The following is a 17987-nucleotide window of genomic DNA, read 5'->3' as shown; positions in this document are numbered from 1 at the left end:
GCAGCCTTCCAGTATCTGAAGGGGGCCTATAGGGGTGCTGGGGAGGGACTCTTCATTAGGGACTGTAGTGACAGGACAAGGGGTAATGGGTTAAAACTTAAACAGGGGAAGTTTAGGTTGGATATAAGAAGGAAATTCTTTCCTGTTAGGGTGATGAGGCACTGGAAAGGGTTGCCCCTTTCCAGCCCTAACTATTCTATGATTCTGTGATTCTATGAAGGAAGAGATTTCATTGCAGTGCAGCAACATTTGCCACAGCAAGGAAGGCAGTTTCACCTAGGGCAATGCAGCCATTCAGGAGGCAGTTGTTTCTACCTGAGCTTTTCACAAAGCAGGAGTGTGAACATCACTTAAAAAATAACTGACACTGACAACCACTGGCAGCTCTCATAAGAAATCTGCTGGCACTTTGGTTAGTTGCCCGCAATACTAAGCTGTCTTTTCCCTGTAATTTTACTTTTTGTCATGATTTTCTTTGTATAGTGAGATAAATAACGGGAAAATTTGATGACTCCTGTTTTTTCTTCATATTTTCCCAGATGTGCACAAGCTTTATATATTCATTCTTCTACCTATCATTAGAAGGACATTTTGAATAGGCATTGATCCTTTCTTTCCTTGGCTGTAGTAACAGAGCATCAGGAATAAAAGAGGTTGATTCTGCTTTGGTTATTTTTAACCGCTCAAAAAAGGGGAGTTCTCATTAATGTAAGTTACTTTTCCACCTAACTATACTGTTTGCCGGGGAGGTCAACTGCCTGAATCTTCATTGTGAATGGAGTTCTAAACAGTATGTCACTGGGCTAGAGATAAACCACAGGGTAAACCATTACCACAGTCACAACAGTGCTATGCATCTCAAAGCAGGAACTAGCACGTGTAGCATTAATTGCATAAAACTATGTTCTTGATATATCAGAGAAGCAGCGCACACAATATTACCAGATTATCTTTTCGTGAATTAAAAATATTTTGTCTAGAGAGGTCACCTATACCACTAAGAAATATGAAGATATTTGGTATTATGTAAATGTTATTTTTTATATTGTTTCATTAATAATAGGAGTCAGCTTTGAAAAAGACACTGTAGTTACCCTCAAATAATTGTATTAAAAGCTACTGTCTAACAAAGGTTAGAAAGTCAGTACACATAAATCATTTCAAACACTAATGCAATTACAGGAAAAAAGCTCTACTGTTGATTTTTTAATATCTTATGTAAGATAGCATACGGTATGAAATTAAATTGAACACTGTTAGCCTTCCTCTCCAAATCTAATCCACATTAAATTGGTCAAAAACAATTATAAACACCTCTTTTTTGACAGGTCATGATTGAATAGATGATTGGGTTTTGTATAATTTGAGGAGGTCATTACTAACAAGACACAGCATTTAAAATGCCTAGACTAAAGCAAATAACCTGAAATTGTCAGTTCTAGTTTTTCTTGTTTTTCTTTTTTTTTTTTTTTTCCTAGGCACTGTAGAAGAGTCTGGCTCATGCAATTTAATTTGCCTTTCGTAGTCTATCACAAGGCTCATGATTATTTCTTACAACAAAATATCTAGTGCAACAAATTAGTAGATTCAGCTACGTTGGTTGGGCTGCATTCCAATTCCTGCCTTAGTGAAGCTGGCTGCCTTCAGCACTGCTAGCACAATAATTATTGCTGCATTTTCTAGACCTCATGAAACCGGCAAGGTGATCACCCTCTTGGAACAGCTGGGGATATGAGGTATGGAAAAGTGAAAGGAAATTGCTGCAACTTTGCGCTATCATGCCAGCAAGTGCCACTTGAATGATGGCAGCTATTGGCAGGGGTAGGGCTCTGCTGGAGGAGACCTTGCAGCAGTTCTGGATTATAGCTTTTGCTGCTTCCAAGAATTGCTGTGGGCATGAGGAATTAAAGAAATCAAATCGGAAGGTGGTGAAAATGAAGATCTGAAGGCAGATATAGAAGGGGAGATAAGGAGTTGTGACAATGAAGCAATTTTTGGTTTACTTATGTGATTAGCTCTTTTAGGAAGCAACACCTTCTGCAAATACCATCATGTAAACTATGCAGGTGTGTTAAGCAGCCCGCTCTAGCCTTCATCACATAATTAAGGTACGGAGTGGTGTAAGCAAACTGATGTCATTCTTGTTCCGCTACAGAGAAGTATACTACTGTATATCAGTATTTTACCACATGAGTTACAGAGACAAAGTAAAAAAAAATAATAATAAATCTTATTTTAAATATTTAACTATATTGTCATCATCAAAATACCTGCTGAGAGACTGCTACTGTGCTTGAGTATGTATTTTGGATAAATAAATGGGTTTTATCCAAGACACTCAGCACTAACCTTTACACAAAATAAACACATACAAATCTGAGTTTAGCCTTAAATTAGTTGATGCAAATTATCTCTGTGTAAATCAGAAAAACATTATTGACTGCAGTAAACATTTATGCAAATAAGAATGTCTGTTGTATCCCTCTGTTTCCTTTCCTGATTTGCCCTTTTGTTTGAACAGTTTAATTTTGATACAACTACCTTTTATTTTTTGGACAATCTGCTCACACAGAACTGGAATATTTTGACACCATTATCATCACTGGGATACAATGGCACCTATTAGCACTGTGGAATATGGTAGTCATTCATGATTTTTGTTTAGTCTTTTATCAGAGCTTTGCATCTATCCTTTTCCACGTCCCTCACATTTTTAACTTTTTAATGTTAACAGACTAGGAATAGAGCTTTGTGATTAACTCTCCCTTAATTCAGAAGTTTATTATAGTACTGCATTTTTCACATAGAATTTGGCTGCAAATAGATAATATTTCAGAAACAGTGTACTTAAGAAGATAGTTATATGCATACATGAATTGCCATACTGAAAAGAGGTCAACATAGTCATTACATTAGTCATTACGGATTAGGTTTTTATTCATGATATTTGTCATCAGAGAAAAGGAATGGCCAGTCTGCCTTCTGATTTTATTATAGCTTTAGTGTTGGAAGAATGTCTTGGGTTCAGCAGTAGTCATTTTTCTCATTCTCAGTAGCTGGTGCCGTGCTGTGGTTTTGACTTTCAGCCTGGGAACAGTGCTGATAACACCGATGTTTTTAGTTGCTGCTCAGTAATGTTTATTCTGACCAAGGACTTTGTGAGTCTCATGCTCTGCCAGGGAGGAGGGGAAGCCAGGAGGACGCAGAGACAGCATACCTGACCCAAACTAACCGAAGAGGTATTCTATACCACAGCATGTCAGGCCCAGTATATAAACTGGGGGCAGTTACCCGGAAGGGCTAGATCACTGCTTGGGTCAGGCTGGTATCGGTCGGCAAGTGAAGAGGTGTTGTATTCTCTTCCCGTGTTATTTCTCTTATCGTTATTATTATTGGTGGTAGCAGCAGGGATTTGTGTTATACCTTAGTTACTGGACTGTTCTTATCTCAGCCCATGGGAGTTAAATTCTTTCGATTCTCCTCCCCATCCCTCCGGGAGTGGGAGGAGGAAGAGGGAGGAGTGAGCGAGCTGCTGCGTGGTTTCTGGGTTGCCAGCTGGGCTTAAACCACGACGAAGAGGCAAAAGAATGAGATGGTAACCAGTACTGCTTACTTATATTGCAGAGGCTGTGCTTTCCAGGGGCAGGTGATGAGTTTTGTATTTCTTTGAAACAGAAAGCTTAGGATCCCACTTAATTAACATATTGTTTCATAAATCCAGACAAAAATCTCCAAGTTTTTCTTGACCTGTTTAATGGGACCTTTTTGAAAGCAGTGTCTGACTGACTCACTCTAGGTGTTCACGGGTCTTGGAATGGAGACTTGTAACCCAGTTGCCTGATGTCCTAGGGCTTTCCTGTAATGAGTATGACAGTGTTTCATATGCTACCTTTTTTTCTTATAATCATGTTCAAAAGCAGATTGAATACAGATGGTGAAATATTGAAAACTGCTGCAAATTTTCTGGCTTTAACCGAAGATTCTAAACAATTATTCTTATAAGAGTTCTAACCAATTAGTTGAATCAACAGTCTTGAATTAGCCTGTGAGAAGACTTCATTTTCTTTACACAAAAAAAAAAAAAAAAAAGCTTCAACTTTAGGATAGAAATTTCTGTTTGTGGATCTGGGCTGCAGATAACGGTTGGGTTTCCCCAGCTGATCTGAGAGCTTGTTTGTGGGACTTTGGTGCATAGAACAGGTGATAGGTCTGACTCTTAGGGTAGCCATGTTGCAGAGAAACACATTGCCTTCAGAGCTACTCGGAGTTCCCCAAGGACTAACAGCTTTATATGCAGGTATTAGGCAAAGTGTAGCAGCTAGAAACTTTTCTATGGCTGATGTCAATTATCTCTTTTCCATAAAGGGATCTGCACAGTTTAAATGTCAATTTTCAGGTTATGCTAAGCCATGGAAATGTAGTAGGTACTTCAAATAGTCTGTGTAAGAATAATGACTATTTCAGCAGGAGCATCTTAACAGAGAGATTTCTGTAAGGTCAGTCAAAGTCAGCATGCTGCTTATCTGTATTTACTTGTGGAATGAGTGAAAAAGCAGGGAGCCCTCTGTGCCTTACAGTTCTGACGTGGATTAGTTGTCATTCTCCCTCTTGTTTTGTGGACTGCTCTTTGTCGTGGTTTAAACCCAGTCAGGCAACTCGCTCACTCACTCCCCCGCCTTCTTTCCCTCCCCCTACTTCCAGAGGGACGGAGAGGAGAATTGAAAAGAATGCAACTCCCACGGGTTGAGATAAGAACAGTTTAGTAACTAAGGTATAACACAAATCACTACTGCTACCACCAGTAATAACAATGATAAAGGAAATAACAAGGGAAGAGAATACAACATCTCACCACCAACCGACCGATAACTTGCCCCCCCCAGCCCGACCAAGCACTGACCGATACCTCCTCCAACCCCGCAGTCCCCCAGCCCTTCTGGGTAACTCCCAGTTACCTCCTGGGCATGACGTGCTGTGGTATGGAATACCTCTTTGGTCAGTTTGGGTCAGGTGTCCTGTCTCTGCTTCCTCCCAGCTTCCCCTCCTCCCTGGCAGAGCATGAGGCTCACAAGGTCCTTGGCCAAACCAAAACATCATTGTTATCAGCTCTGTTCCCGAGCCGAAAGTCAAAACACTGCACTGCACCAGCTACCAAGGAGGAGAAAAATGACTGCTACTGCTGAACCCAGGACACACTTTTATGTCTGAATACAAATAAAGCCACCACAGTAACTCTGTATTGGCTATTTTCGCCTGATGTAGTCCTCTGCCCAAATGACAAATGCCCAGTTCTTACTATCGCAAGACTGTCCTGATGAGGTAGTGAGTGATCCCTTCCAATACCAGTCAAAAATTACTTTACTTTTACTTACTTACTGTAAGTAATTGAGTTTCTTAGAGGTATGCTTTTCCTGCTAAGAATTAGAAACTAATTTTTTGTTGTTGTTAGAAGGTAATTTTTTTTCAGGCCACATTTTATTTTTGGCTGAAGAAACATACACAGAAGGGAGTCTTCATTAGGGACTGTAGTGATAGGACAAGGGGTAATGGGTTAAAACTTAAACAGGGGAAGTTTAGATTGGATATAAGAAGGAAATTCTTTTCTGTTAGGGTGGTGAGGCACTGGAATACGTTGTCCAGGGAGGTTGTGAATGCTCCATCCCTGGCAGTGTTCAAGACCAGGTTGGACGAGGCCTTGGGTGATATGGTTTAGTGTGAGGTGTCCCTGCCCATGGCAGGGGGGTTGGAACTAGGTGATCTTAAGGTCCTTTCCAACCCTAACTATTCTATGATTCTATGATAGTTTCACTACCTCAAGACACCGGAGTTACATCCTCTTGTCAAATCTGTAACATCAGTATCACAACTTTGAGTTTACAGATGTAATATGCTGTAATCACTATGTAAAAACTAGTTGTATCTTTATGAATGAAAAAAAAGACCTGTTTTATTGTCAAATATTTCCATAAAGATAGAAAGAATTTGAAAATATTAGATAAGGCTGATCTTGCTGAATGCTTTCTGAATGCTTGATTTTGCCTTCAGGCAAATTCAGATTGTGCAATTATGAAATATTATTGAATCTTGATTCGAAAGTATTTCTACATTCCGAACTGGCTCAAGGCTTCTCAGTATTGTCAGTAAAATAGTGTGGGAGCCAGGGCTTCAGTGTTCTTGCCAGAAGGATGTAAGGAGAGAGAGAGAGAGGGCAATAGGAGTAGGGCACAGAGGTGGAAGGGAACTCCTGAGCAGTCTTGATCTTTCCATTGTCAATGGCTGAATGGGAGATGATGGGATTGAGCAAGTTGGCAGTGCTTAAACTTACTAGCATCAGTGGTCACTAGCCCATCTGTCATGATCCCTCCTTTGGCCACAGTCGCAGCCAGCCTGTCTCTACAGACCTTTGACATAAACAAAAACCCCAAGACCATGCTCATAACCTACATGACTTTGTACTAGGTAGTCATACGAAGCCAGCTGCTAAACACCAGGTTCCCTGTATGTTTGTCATTTTCTTAATCCTTGATCATGTCTTGAGCTTGCACCAGCAAACTGGCACAGCTTTTGTAGCAGAGTCCTGTATCTGGGGCAGGCACTATGTTGCTATACTGCTTCCAGGTCTGAGGTGGCATGCAAAGAGATGTCAGCCATGTTTGCCCTGCACTCTCTTGTTTCAGAAACATGGTGGGAATAGGCAACGCTCAGATTTCTGCCCCTGTGATACAGGCCTGCACTCTGTAAATCTGCCCTTCTAAAAGCAAAAATCACATCTAAGCAAGTATATTAAGCTTTTCTTATATATTTAATCTTCTGTGAGTAATGCTTTGTTAGTATTTTTTGGTACCTCTAAGTTATTGTTACTTAAGTTCATCCTGTAGCTGAAATACTAAATGCATTATATTCAGCTTCATGGGTAAAACGGTTTACATGAGATTGATTTTTCACATTTTCTTTTGAACATGCAAGAGGATGTGGTTCTAATATATATTTAAGTCTTGTTACTGTTGGACAGCCAGAAACAAGAAACTCTGCCATCTTCAAGCATACACACATGCATACACACACACACACACACACACACACACACACACAGATTGCTGTAACATGATGTTAAGATTTGTGATCTAAACTGTAGCACGAACTTAAGACCCTAACCCATTTAAGCCAGTCATTAGGATCAAATGTGCAGCTGTGCGTAAAACTTGGCTCTGAAGGCAAATGAAGGAAATGAATACTCTTCTGGTTTCAGGAGTATTGAAATCTACTATACCTCACAAATTCTGAATTTTCGTTATTATTAGCAAAGGTAAATTTGGTCTTGTGCAGTAAAAAGAACTACAGGCATCTAAGACGCAATTATCTCTGCCTCTATGTGTAGCTGTGCAAAATATTGCAATGAATTCAAGTATTTGCTCCAGGTTTCACAATTCTACATGCCTTAGGTGCAACACTTACTTATTAGTTTTTTTTATGGTAATTCTAGCAATATGGCTCCTATAAGGTTATTCTAAAACTAATCTTAGGAAGCAGTATTAAAAATACTAAGTCATTGTTAAATTAAGAACTTCCCCCCTTTTTTTCCATCATTCTTCTTTTTCACAGATACTGGTGTTTCATAATTTGTGTGGATAAAGTATTTCGCAAGAATAAAACTTGTTGATCGAGCATTTTGCCAGCAATTTCCTCTTTTTTATAGCCTGTTCATACAGGAGGTGATTCTTCCAGGGAAGTACATGGAAGACAGGGGTTTGATTTTGTTATTGTTTAGGTCACGAGGTGGGTTTCTATATATGTATGGTAGAGTCTAAATGTTTGTAAATCATGAGTATAATGCCCTGAAGATATGTTCAGTGCACACTAAAACATATTTATTTGCCGTCAGCTTCACCAGCTCAGCTTTGCCTAGAATATTCCTTATTTTCATGTCATGAATAATGATAACTGAAGTATTATTTAGATAACAGTTCTACTCCTCATTGCTATGTAACAGAAAACCTACTGTAGAAAGCTTGTATTTACTGTTTGGGTTTTTTTTTATTATTACTGTGTTCAGGCAGAAAAGGCAGCAGCTGAGACTTAGAATATGCTCTCTACCTGTGGAGAGCCCTGTTGTCCTCTGTAGGTCACAGCAGAAATCCACTTGTACACAATGTGATGCAGGGATGTGGTGCTATACAGGATTTTTAAAAACTGTGATTACCTTCTTATCAGGTGTGGTGAAAGCCTAGTTCTGCTCTCAGCAGAATCAGATGGATTAAGGACAGGGGCTTAGTATTATATATGTTATTCCTCTAAGGAACCAGTGGACAAGTGGAAACTGATTCCTTCTTGACTTTAGAATTACGTGTGCTTGCTTGTGATGATTTTTGTTAGATGTGCTGAGAACATTGTGGTGGCCACAGCTCTTCACAGAACCTGATTTCAGTCTTGTCTGTCTTCTCACCAAAAAAAAAAAAAAAAAAAAAAAAATTCAAATCTGTTTGTCTTCCTCCACTGTCTTTTGGTAAAGGACTTGACCCACATGCACACGCACATTTGCAGATGCATAGGTGTATTTTGTATGGATTTGACTTACAAAACATTCTTCTCCTGGGTAGCTGGAGAATTCATTGAGTAGCTAGGTGTTCTATCTCAGGATACTGTCTGAACTTTTGATGAAAAAATAAATGAACCTTACTAAGGAATGACACAAATGTACACATTCTGCTTCAAAATGATGGAGGTGCTTGGGGGGGGTTAGTTGGGGATGTTGTATGTGATGCAGGTGTGCTCTAAATTTAGAATACTTTCGTAAACCACAGGCCCAAAATACCTGTATTTCTGGGGCTCTTTGTAACTTTCTGTGCCATAAAACCAAGAACTGAAAGTCATTAAAAAACTGTGAATCTAACTTAAAAGCACAAGCAAATTAGCAGAAGCTGTGGGCATCTGATGCAACACAATTGAGCTGAGGGGCCTTAATGAGTTACTGATTAGAGCTTAATTTCTGTAGCTCATTGTTAGCCTGCACCAGTCTTAATATGGTTATGGTTGCTTAATTCTCCTTAACTGTGATTTAAGCTAATGCACTCTTTTTCTTTTGGAGTGAACTGAGAGCCTGTAACCAGCACTCAACTGGTGACTCCATCATTTGAGTGACACTGCCCCAGCCCCCAGTGTACTGCCTGCCTCTGTGCTGCGTGTTCTATCCAAGGGCCATGGGTGGCAGGGACCGTACATACCCACTTGTGTGTGTGTGTATGCCTGTGTGCACTTTAATTTCTGTCAATGCCAAATTTTGATTCTGTATCACTGTGAAGTAGCTGTGGTTGAGTTTCTTCTCAAGGAGCTTTCTGAGGAAAGGCGCTTTGTCATTTTCCGTTTTAGAGTTTGTGTTATAAATCACCTTTTGGCTGGTTTCTGCTTTGTGGTTCCTGTCTGAAATTTTAGTCCAATCACATATGTTAAGAATCATGTCAAAATGGTTTTCTTTATCCTCTGGAAATTAAATCCTTAGATCCCTCAAGGTTAGTAACACTGTTAACCTAGTAACAACCAGCCTCTGACAAGAATCTGGAAGTAGTTTGAGCTATTCCAACTTGACAATATATAGAGGCTGTTTTTATTTTGTATTTATTTTTAAAACAGTAAGCAGAAGTCTGGAAAAAAATAACGCATTAGAAAAAATCATTCGCTGTAATTGCACTTAACTCTCTCTATAATTTTATTAATGATTACTTAAGATAATCTGCGTATGACATTCTCTGTATTTGGAAGCTTAAGAAGACAATGGGGTGGATGTTTATTTTCTAACATTAGGAACTGACTCTTCATAACCCTACATTCTTGGTTCAATGCATTATTAAAAAGGAGTTGAATTCAACCACATTTTTCTTTTGTTACCACTGTGTACTTTTTCATCCAAAGCATCAATTTTTCCTCTTTCCTGTTCTCATTTTAAACTCATTTCCAAAAGAAGAAGAAAATGGACAATTCTTTATCTCTTCCTAGACTTTAAAGATTAATATTTCGTTGACAGTCCTTCCCTTTCTCTCTGGAATGTCCTTGAAATGTCATTAAACATTTAAAGCTGATGGATATGATTTGGGAAAAAAACGTGCAGTTGTTTGACCAGGAATTTTAAGTTTTAGATGTAAATGAAAAAAAAAAAAAAATCTTTCTAAATCAGGTCTATATTTTCTCTTGCTATGTAAGGAAATCCCTTATGATTCTGGCATCCGTGGAAGAGGAGGAAGCTACTGGTTTTAATAGATTTTGCCAGTACTTTGTCCTATTTTTCTCCTTTTAGAAACACAGACCAAATGAGAATTTATATTTATTAGTAACTGCATGTATTTTTCTTTGTGGGTTGTTTTTATTTTCTCTCAACCTTCATCTCTTCAGGAAGTGGGAATAAAGATTTAGTTCTGTCCTGTATTTTCCATTTTGATAAATCTGTGATGCACCTTGCTGCAGTAGTTTGATCTCTAAGGAACAGCAGCTGCGTTTTCACAGCATTTTATTTCTGCATAGCCTGCAAGAATGCTTCCATCTCACATATCCAGCACTCCCCACACACAGATGATTCCTTGGAGTAATGGAAGAAAGTCTAATAGCAAGTCTGCCTATGGCAAATGTGAGGTAGATACACAGGGACAGAGATAATGCAGACTTGTCTCTTTGTTCTGCACAGCCAATATTTACCCACTGCCTTGTGTGCCATGTTTTCCAGTAGATCTCCCGCCAGAATTTTCAACATAGCCACAAAATCTGAGGGAGTGGTTGCCTGGTCCTGGGGAAATTGCCAGTCATCAAAAAAAAAATACATTGGTGTGTGAGAAGTGGAGGTTCACACGAAATAGCCATTTATTCAGTACAGCCCCATAAACAAGTTTAAACAAATGTTGTAGCAGGAATATTAGGTTTTCTACTTTTTTTAATAATTAACAACCATGCCCCAGTTTTCCAGTTGGCATACTTACTTTTATGTTTTCCTACTGTTTGCATCATCCCAGGTATTTTTTTTTTTGCTCTGTGAATCACTACTGTTACTCTACTAGAAGCTTGTACAGTCTAGACTTTTTGCTACTGCTTTGCTTTTCTCATTTACTCTTTGTTCAGCTGATAAAAATAAGATATCTTAATGATAAGCTTAACTTAATGATAAACTTAAAGCACAGGCAGTCTGAGATTTTATGTAGTTCCTAATACAGCTTGGCCTTCCTTTTCTTTCTTCATCCCATTGTCTCCATTAGAATATTATGTTTTGGGATTCTGGGAACTCTTCTATGATGTTGGTTTGCTAAGGATGGTTGTGGGATAGCACAAATCAGTTCATTAAGATCTTGGAAGATGTAGGACTAGAATCTTTTTCTGGCAGTAAATATGTAAAATAAAATATTAGGCAAAATACCAAGACTGGCTATAAACTGGATGCGTTGTGTGAAAGGATTCTTTGTTGTATAGAAGAATTCAGTGGTTGACATGAAAACCTGAACTTTCAATTTCAAAATGATATGGCTGACAAGCTTCCCCAGGATTATTTTGACAATCCCTATCTTAAAGTTCAACTTATGCCTGTAAGTACTATATAATTAACACTTTTTGCATTTGCAATGCTGGTGTGTCGGCTGTCTTTTTAACGGCAAATTTTTCACTTAATTTCAAAAAGAAAGTGGTGTGGCAGTGGACTGCAGCATGAAAATTGAAAAACTTTCCCATAGCTACATCATGCAAGAGAAGTAGTTAATTATTAATGTAGTACTTGATCTCAAAAGGTATTATGTTTACAATGAATGGAGTGTGTGGCAGATACACCCAATTCAATTAATCCATTGCACAATATAAACTGAGTAGTCACCTGTCATTTAATGAAACTTTATAAAGAAACATGCTGCTTTTTCTTTATTTTCTGTATGTGGTGGTGGTGGTGGTGTTATTATTTATTTATTATTACTATAATTTTGTTTAGTTTCTTTGTATTATTCACATTTGCATGGAACTTGACTATTCACCATCCCTGAAATTGTTGGAATGTTGTCAAAGAAATTCCTTGCCCTTTCTGTTTGAATTCACTTCACCATCGTATTGCCTTCTAATATTCACATCGGTATTATTTTTGTCAAAACATGCCATTCTGTCTATGGTCTGGGGTGCAGTGCTGTGACATAATGTCCAAACACCAGTTAAGGGAAACCTACTATCTGAATTCTGAAATAGTTTCTACTGATACTGTCAGAAATGTTTTTTTGTTTAGTTGGAATGCTTGGAATAGCATTGTTTGAAAAGAGTCATCAACAGCCGAAAATTGTCTCTTAATTTTCTTTTTAAAATTAAGTGTTTAGAGTCTTGGGTGACTGATACTTGTGACAGTGAGAGGAGGTAAACTAGAGTCTATCAGTAGAACCAGGTCAAAAAGTTGCGTGCATTTGGTTACATGTAAAATTTCACTGGCAGGATAGCTGGGGATAGAGGGAAGAGAAAAAAACAAAAAGGTAGGGAAATAATGAAAGTAAAGAGTTAGGACTAGGCTGAAGGATGGTGTTTGTGAATGGAAGCAAAGCTGAGAAGATGCCGTAAGCCCGCTATTTATTTTCAGCACCGGTACTCTAGAACATTGTTATATTTGCTGGTGTATATAATAAAATTATTTGTGTTTCTCTTCCTGGAAACATAGTGTCCTAGTGAGGTGTTTAGTGTCTTGGTAGAACTGCCCACATGAATATTTTAGCTAACAGAATACAACTCAGTAAACTGACAGTGAGAAATGCAGCTTTCATTAAAACAAGAAGGTAAAACATTGTAAACTCATTTCATTTTACTTCTGACTGAAGTATTTTTTTACTCAGGGCAATTTTCTTGGGCATGGAAGGGGAAACTCACAAACAGAAGTTTCTGGTCTGTTCTAATCTATTTATGCTTTTGTTTTTTAACTGTAGGTTTCTGTGCTCGAGAGGCAGATATTTGACTTCCTTGGTTATCAGTGGGCACCCATCCTGGCAAATTTTATACACATTATTATAGTCATACTTGGCTTATTTGGAACCATCCAGTATAGACCTCGTTACATAACAGGAGTGAGTATTTAATTTTATTTACTTATTTTGATGTTCATGTTAAAAAAATATAAAATCTTATAGATGGAATAGAAATCTTGTCTTGGTTTAACTTTCTTCTATAATATTTTGCATTTACTTATTATGCTTTTGAGACACCTTCAATAATTAACTGGTAGGAACCTACAAAAGTTGAGAGTCAATATGATCATAAACTACACGCCAATATGAACTTTCAAGAAGAGCAGTCAGTTTAAAGAATTTACAGCATCCTCAGAATTGCAGGTATTTAAAGCTAGAATAAATGCTAGCCATAACTTTCCTAGATACACTGGACCTCAACAACAGATTCATCATTATAGTTGCTCATTATTGTTACTAGCTCTGTAGTGCTGGAGTGCCTATCCATTATGTATATCCCTCCTAGAAATTAGTCCAATGTGAAACTGAAATATGATAATGTGGTAAGAAATGCAGGTTTGGTGGTTACAGACCGAGGGCCCCAGAATAAAAGTAATGATTTTGACCTTTATATTTTTAATCCATTTCTTTTAGTTATTCAGCTACCCCTTATACACAGACTCAATATGTTGTACTCTGTGATACAATACAGTATTAACAAAATCCTCCTTTCATACTCCGGGGTTTTTTTTCATATTTGTAGGTATAAGACAGAATAACAAGTCTGAAAACCAACATTTGAACACCTTTTGTTAGAAATAGATTTGCATAACAATATTTCTATCAAAATTGACTGCTAATTCAGGTAAAGTTTTTCAGAGACAGGTAGCAGTCAAAAAGATTTGCTCATATCTTTTTGATACACCCATATTCTCATGCCAAATGAAAATAACTCCACTCAATCTGTACTCACTTTTGCAGTCTGTTTCCTATTACACTCTTTCCTCATATACCAGTAGTCATTCAGGAGATAGAAAGGTTTTACTTGTACCCCTGTGCTACCATCCATGTTTCAGTAGTGTGACGCTAGTAGTAATATATTATTATTAGTCTGTGTTTCTGTGATTTCCTATATGCAGAAAACGTGTCTCTACTGGTAGAATGTCTTTATGCATGCACACAATTTAATATATTCCAAAGCATATACTATCAACACTGAAAAATATATTGTAAGTCTGAAATATTTATAGTGTTTCCTTTAAATCACAACTCTAGGAGATATGTGAACTGAAGATTTTTCTTCTATTCCTGGTTCTTTGACCAGTACAAAAGGCTTGAAGATTAAAACCCAAAATTCAAGGAAGTGTCAGTTAAAAAGAGTTTAAAAAGTTCCATTCTAAGACTATTCAAAGGCATAAAAATGAGCATGAGCATAAAATGCTTAGGTGAGCTAAACAAAAACCTAGATTTAAATAGTCTTTTCAACAGGAATACAGAAAATTACCTGCTATAATAATGAATACATTCTGAATGGGGAGGAATACCAGCCTTAGAAATAGGTACTGTTCACCTACTGTTAGTAGGATAGTATGGTTTGTGACACGCCATCCTATTAATTTTCACATTTCTTCTTAGAGCTCCCTCTCCCCCTCACTGTGTAGCCCATCTGATGTTGTGAGTTTGCCTTCTTGCATCCTCTTATTGAACTGAATAGAACCAATCTAAGATCAAACTGTCTTGCTCAGCTTTTATAATAGATATCTGAATCTGCTATCTATCGCTTATATAAGAAAAGTATGATGGAACTTTCATCCTTCATTTAGTTGCATCAACAGAGGAACGCTGTGTTTTTTTCATTTCTACCACTGCTCTCTTTGGAGAGTGTCTAAAGTCAGGATGAGGGAAATGGTACTGGTCACTGGAGGGAGAGATGAAGGATCTGCATCCTTTCATTCAGTTCTTCCAGGCCCAGATTAGGGACCTTGTTATAGCTGGGCAAAACTCAGTAGTGTTATCTGACGTCAGGAATAAATTTGTGAGTTGAAAGGCAAGAAGCACAACAGCCTGTAAGCCTGCAAGGTGTTCAGGTGAGTGAATATAAATACTCAGACTTCAGTAGGTTTTGCAAGGGTCAGTCTATCTTGAGTGGACTCTATAGGACCCTTAATCCACAGTCACGTTAGTACATCAACTATAGCTTGCTTCAACAAGACTACAATAAATTTCTTTTTACTGTGTATGCTTCATAAAGGATATAAAAAAAAAAATGTTATCTAGAGGTTGTGAATCATAGGTTAAAGAGAACAGGGAGGTTTTAAGGTGAGATTTCAAGAAATTATTTAGACAGGTGGAACACCACAAGTGAAAGTACGTCCTTGAACTCACAATAGTCACAGGGAAGTTTGGAAGTGAGTGAGGTGAAAAGGTGACTGTGTGGCTTCAGGCTTTGTAAAATAGTTCAGATTACATGGGATTCAGGAGTTGTCAAAGACAAAGAGAGCAGGAAACTGAAGTTTAATATCATCAAGGGGGTTGATCTTAGTATAGGTTTGACAAGAACACATTCATTTTTGCTTGTAAATCTAAACCATTAATAAATGAGCAATTGATGCAGGAAGTGAGACATCTGAGGGTGGGAATGAGTGTCTCTTCAAAGATACTTTTCAAAAGATAATAATTAAGCATTTTTTTTTGTGAAAAAAATAATGATAAAAGGACTGCTTAGCAAAACTGTGCTAAAACAGAGAATAAAAATTTCAGTAGAAACAAATGTTAGCCAGTGTAATGCCTGAGATGTAAATGTGTTTTTAGCGGTATTATCACAGGATCAATACAAATATCTGAGAGGTAATACCAGTGCAAATTAAGAAGGGTTCCTGAAAGAAGCAATGCTTTCCACCTGGGTAGGACTTCGACTGCAGATTCAGCTTCTCCCCATTCCGTCTACAGAGGGATGCTGGCTGTGCTGATATGCTCAGCACATGTTCCTCATATGGATTATTAGTTATCTGACTAATCTAGTGACCTACAATAGAGTAACTGCATCAGTAGACCAGGGAGGAGCTATAGATATAATGTATCTAGACTTCAGTAAGGCTTTTAATATGGTCCCCCACAACATTCTTCTCCCTAAATTGTAGAATTTGGTTTGATGGAAAGACTGTTAGATGGATAAGGAAGTGGCTGGATGGCTGCATCCAAAGAAATGCGTTCAGTGGCTCAGTGTTCAAATGGAAACCAGTAACGAGTAGCAATCCTGAGGGGAGCATACTGGGACCAGTAGTATTAAATATGTTCATCAGTGATGTAGTGGGATTGCTTGCAACCCTCAGCAAGTTTGCAGGTGACACCAAGCTGAGTGGTGCACTTGATTCACTAGCTCTGAAGTGAAGGCTCTAGGGGGACCTTATTAGAGCTTTTCAATGTATAAAGGGAACTGAAATGAAAAAAGGAGAAATGGTTTTTTACCAATGCCTGTAGTTACAGATCAAGGCACAACAGGTTTAAACTGAAAGAGTGTGATTGAACATAAGGAAGAAAATTTTTGCAATGAGGATGGTGAGACAGTGGAACAGGTTGCCCAGAGAAGTTGTGGATGCTCCATCTTTAGAAGTGCTCAAGATCAAATTGGATAGCGTTTTGAGAAAACTTATCTAGTGGAAGATATCTCTGCCTATGGCAGGGAGGTCGGAGTACATGATCTTTAAAGGTCCCTTCCAACCAGACCTTTCTGTGATTCTAGAGTAAGAAAATGCCACTGATTAAATAAATCAATGTTTTCTGATTCCTGAATGATGGAAAACCTTGGCAATCTCATTTTTCTAATGCCTTAGCATTTCTAGAAAGCATTCTCAGAATATATACGAAAGACAAAAAGTCCCATTTGTAATGAATGTCATTCTCGTCTCCAAAAAGGAATCCAGCTGACAGGTGAAGCTCACTGGTTCTCCAGTGCTATAAAGGTAGTACTGTAAAATTAAGTACTTTGTTTCTTCACTGCCATTGGTAGAAGTAAAGGAATATCTGGTGAGAAAGAGAAAAGCTTTGAAGTGTATTATGAAATATTAGAATTGGAGGAAAGTCATGTCTGGGAAGTAGTTTCTACTGTAATTTCCACTGCTTGCTTGTACCTTCTAGACCTGTTATATTTACTTCTTCTAGAGCTAGTTCCAACAAAGAAATTTTTTGTACAACTCTGTAGTTTTACTGAGCAGTGTTATAGACAAACCAAGAGTGGTAAGAAAGTGAAAAAGCATTTGTACTGAAGAACATTCTCCCATCTTGAGTATAATGTGAAGATCCAATATCAATAGGAAAGAAAACTTTTAATCCAGAAGAAATTGCCTTGTTTCAGACCTGTGAGAGTAAGAAATTGTACAAAAAGTTTTTCCATAATTTGTTGCACAGTTCATGTGGACTTTGGCTGTGTATGAAGCAAAATTGTGCAACGTTACTAACATTTTCCCAAGGGGTTATTTATTCTGTTCTAGCATTTCCCCCTCTTAAACATAATAGTAACACACCCTAAAAATAGTGAAATTAATAGAACCATAGAATTATAGAGTTGTTTAGGTTGGAAAAGACCTTTAAGACCATCATATCTAACCATTAATCTAGCACTGCCACATCCACCACCAAACCATGTTCCTAAGTGCCACATCTACACATCTTTTTAAATACCTCCAGGAATGGTGACTTTACCACTTGCCTGGGTAGCTTGTTCCAATGCTTGACAACCAGCAGATATCTGGTACATTGAAGTCCCACTGAAAAGAAGGGCTGGTGATTGTGAGACTTCCCCCAGCTGCTTATATTTCATCTGCCTCGTCATCCTGACTGGGTTATTCTGTAATAGATTCCCGCCATGTTAAGTGACTGTTGGCCTTCCCTCTGATTCTTAGCCATAAGCACTCAAACTTATTGTCACCATTATTAAGCTTTAGACAATCAAGACACTCCTGAACATACAGGGCTATTCCACTGCCTGTACTTCCTTGCCTGTCCCTTCTGAAGGCAGCACTTCAGTTGTACGAGTCATCCCAGCATGTTTTC

General features: G+C 38.1%; 1 protein-coding gene across 4 annotated transcripts in view; it reads left to right on the top strand.

The window, feature by feature from the left end:
* The window catches only part of NKAIN2 (sodium/potassium transporting ATPase interacting 2), a 558646-nt gene that overhangs the window by 243008 nt on the left and 297651 nt on the right, over window positions 1–17987 (top strand). For 3 of the 4 annotated variants that reach the window (XR_009744501.1, XR_009744500.1, XM_061460014.1), the window contains exon 2: window positions 12918–13055. The exons of the other annotated variant lie outside the window; for it this stretch is intronic. Coding sequence is in view for 1 of the 3 variants with exons in the window: in XM_061460014.1 (XP_061315998.1) it covers window positions 12918–13055 (138 nt within the window). In the remaining 2 variants the exon portion in view is untranslated. The remainder of the gene's footprint in view (window positions 1–12917; window positions 13056–17987) is intronic. 4 annotated transcript variants of the gene reach the window in all.

The sequence above is a fragment of the Pezoporus flaviventris genome, unplaced genomic scaffold (assembly GCF_033815535.1).
Source record: "Pezoporus flaviventris isolate CSIRO_AGI_PZ_B2104156 unplaced genomic scaffold, CSIRO_AGI_Pfla_v1 ptg000031l, whole genome shotgun sequence".
NCBI lineage: Eukaryota > Metazoa > Chordata > Aves > Psittaciformes > Psittacidae > Pezoporus > Pezoporus flaviventris.
Note: the sequence above shows the minus strand (reverse complement) of the source record. Positions and strands in the feature narration are given on the sequence as shown.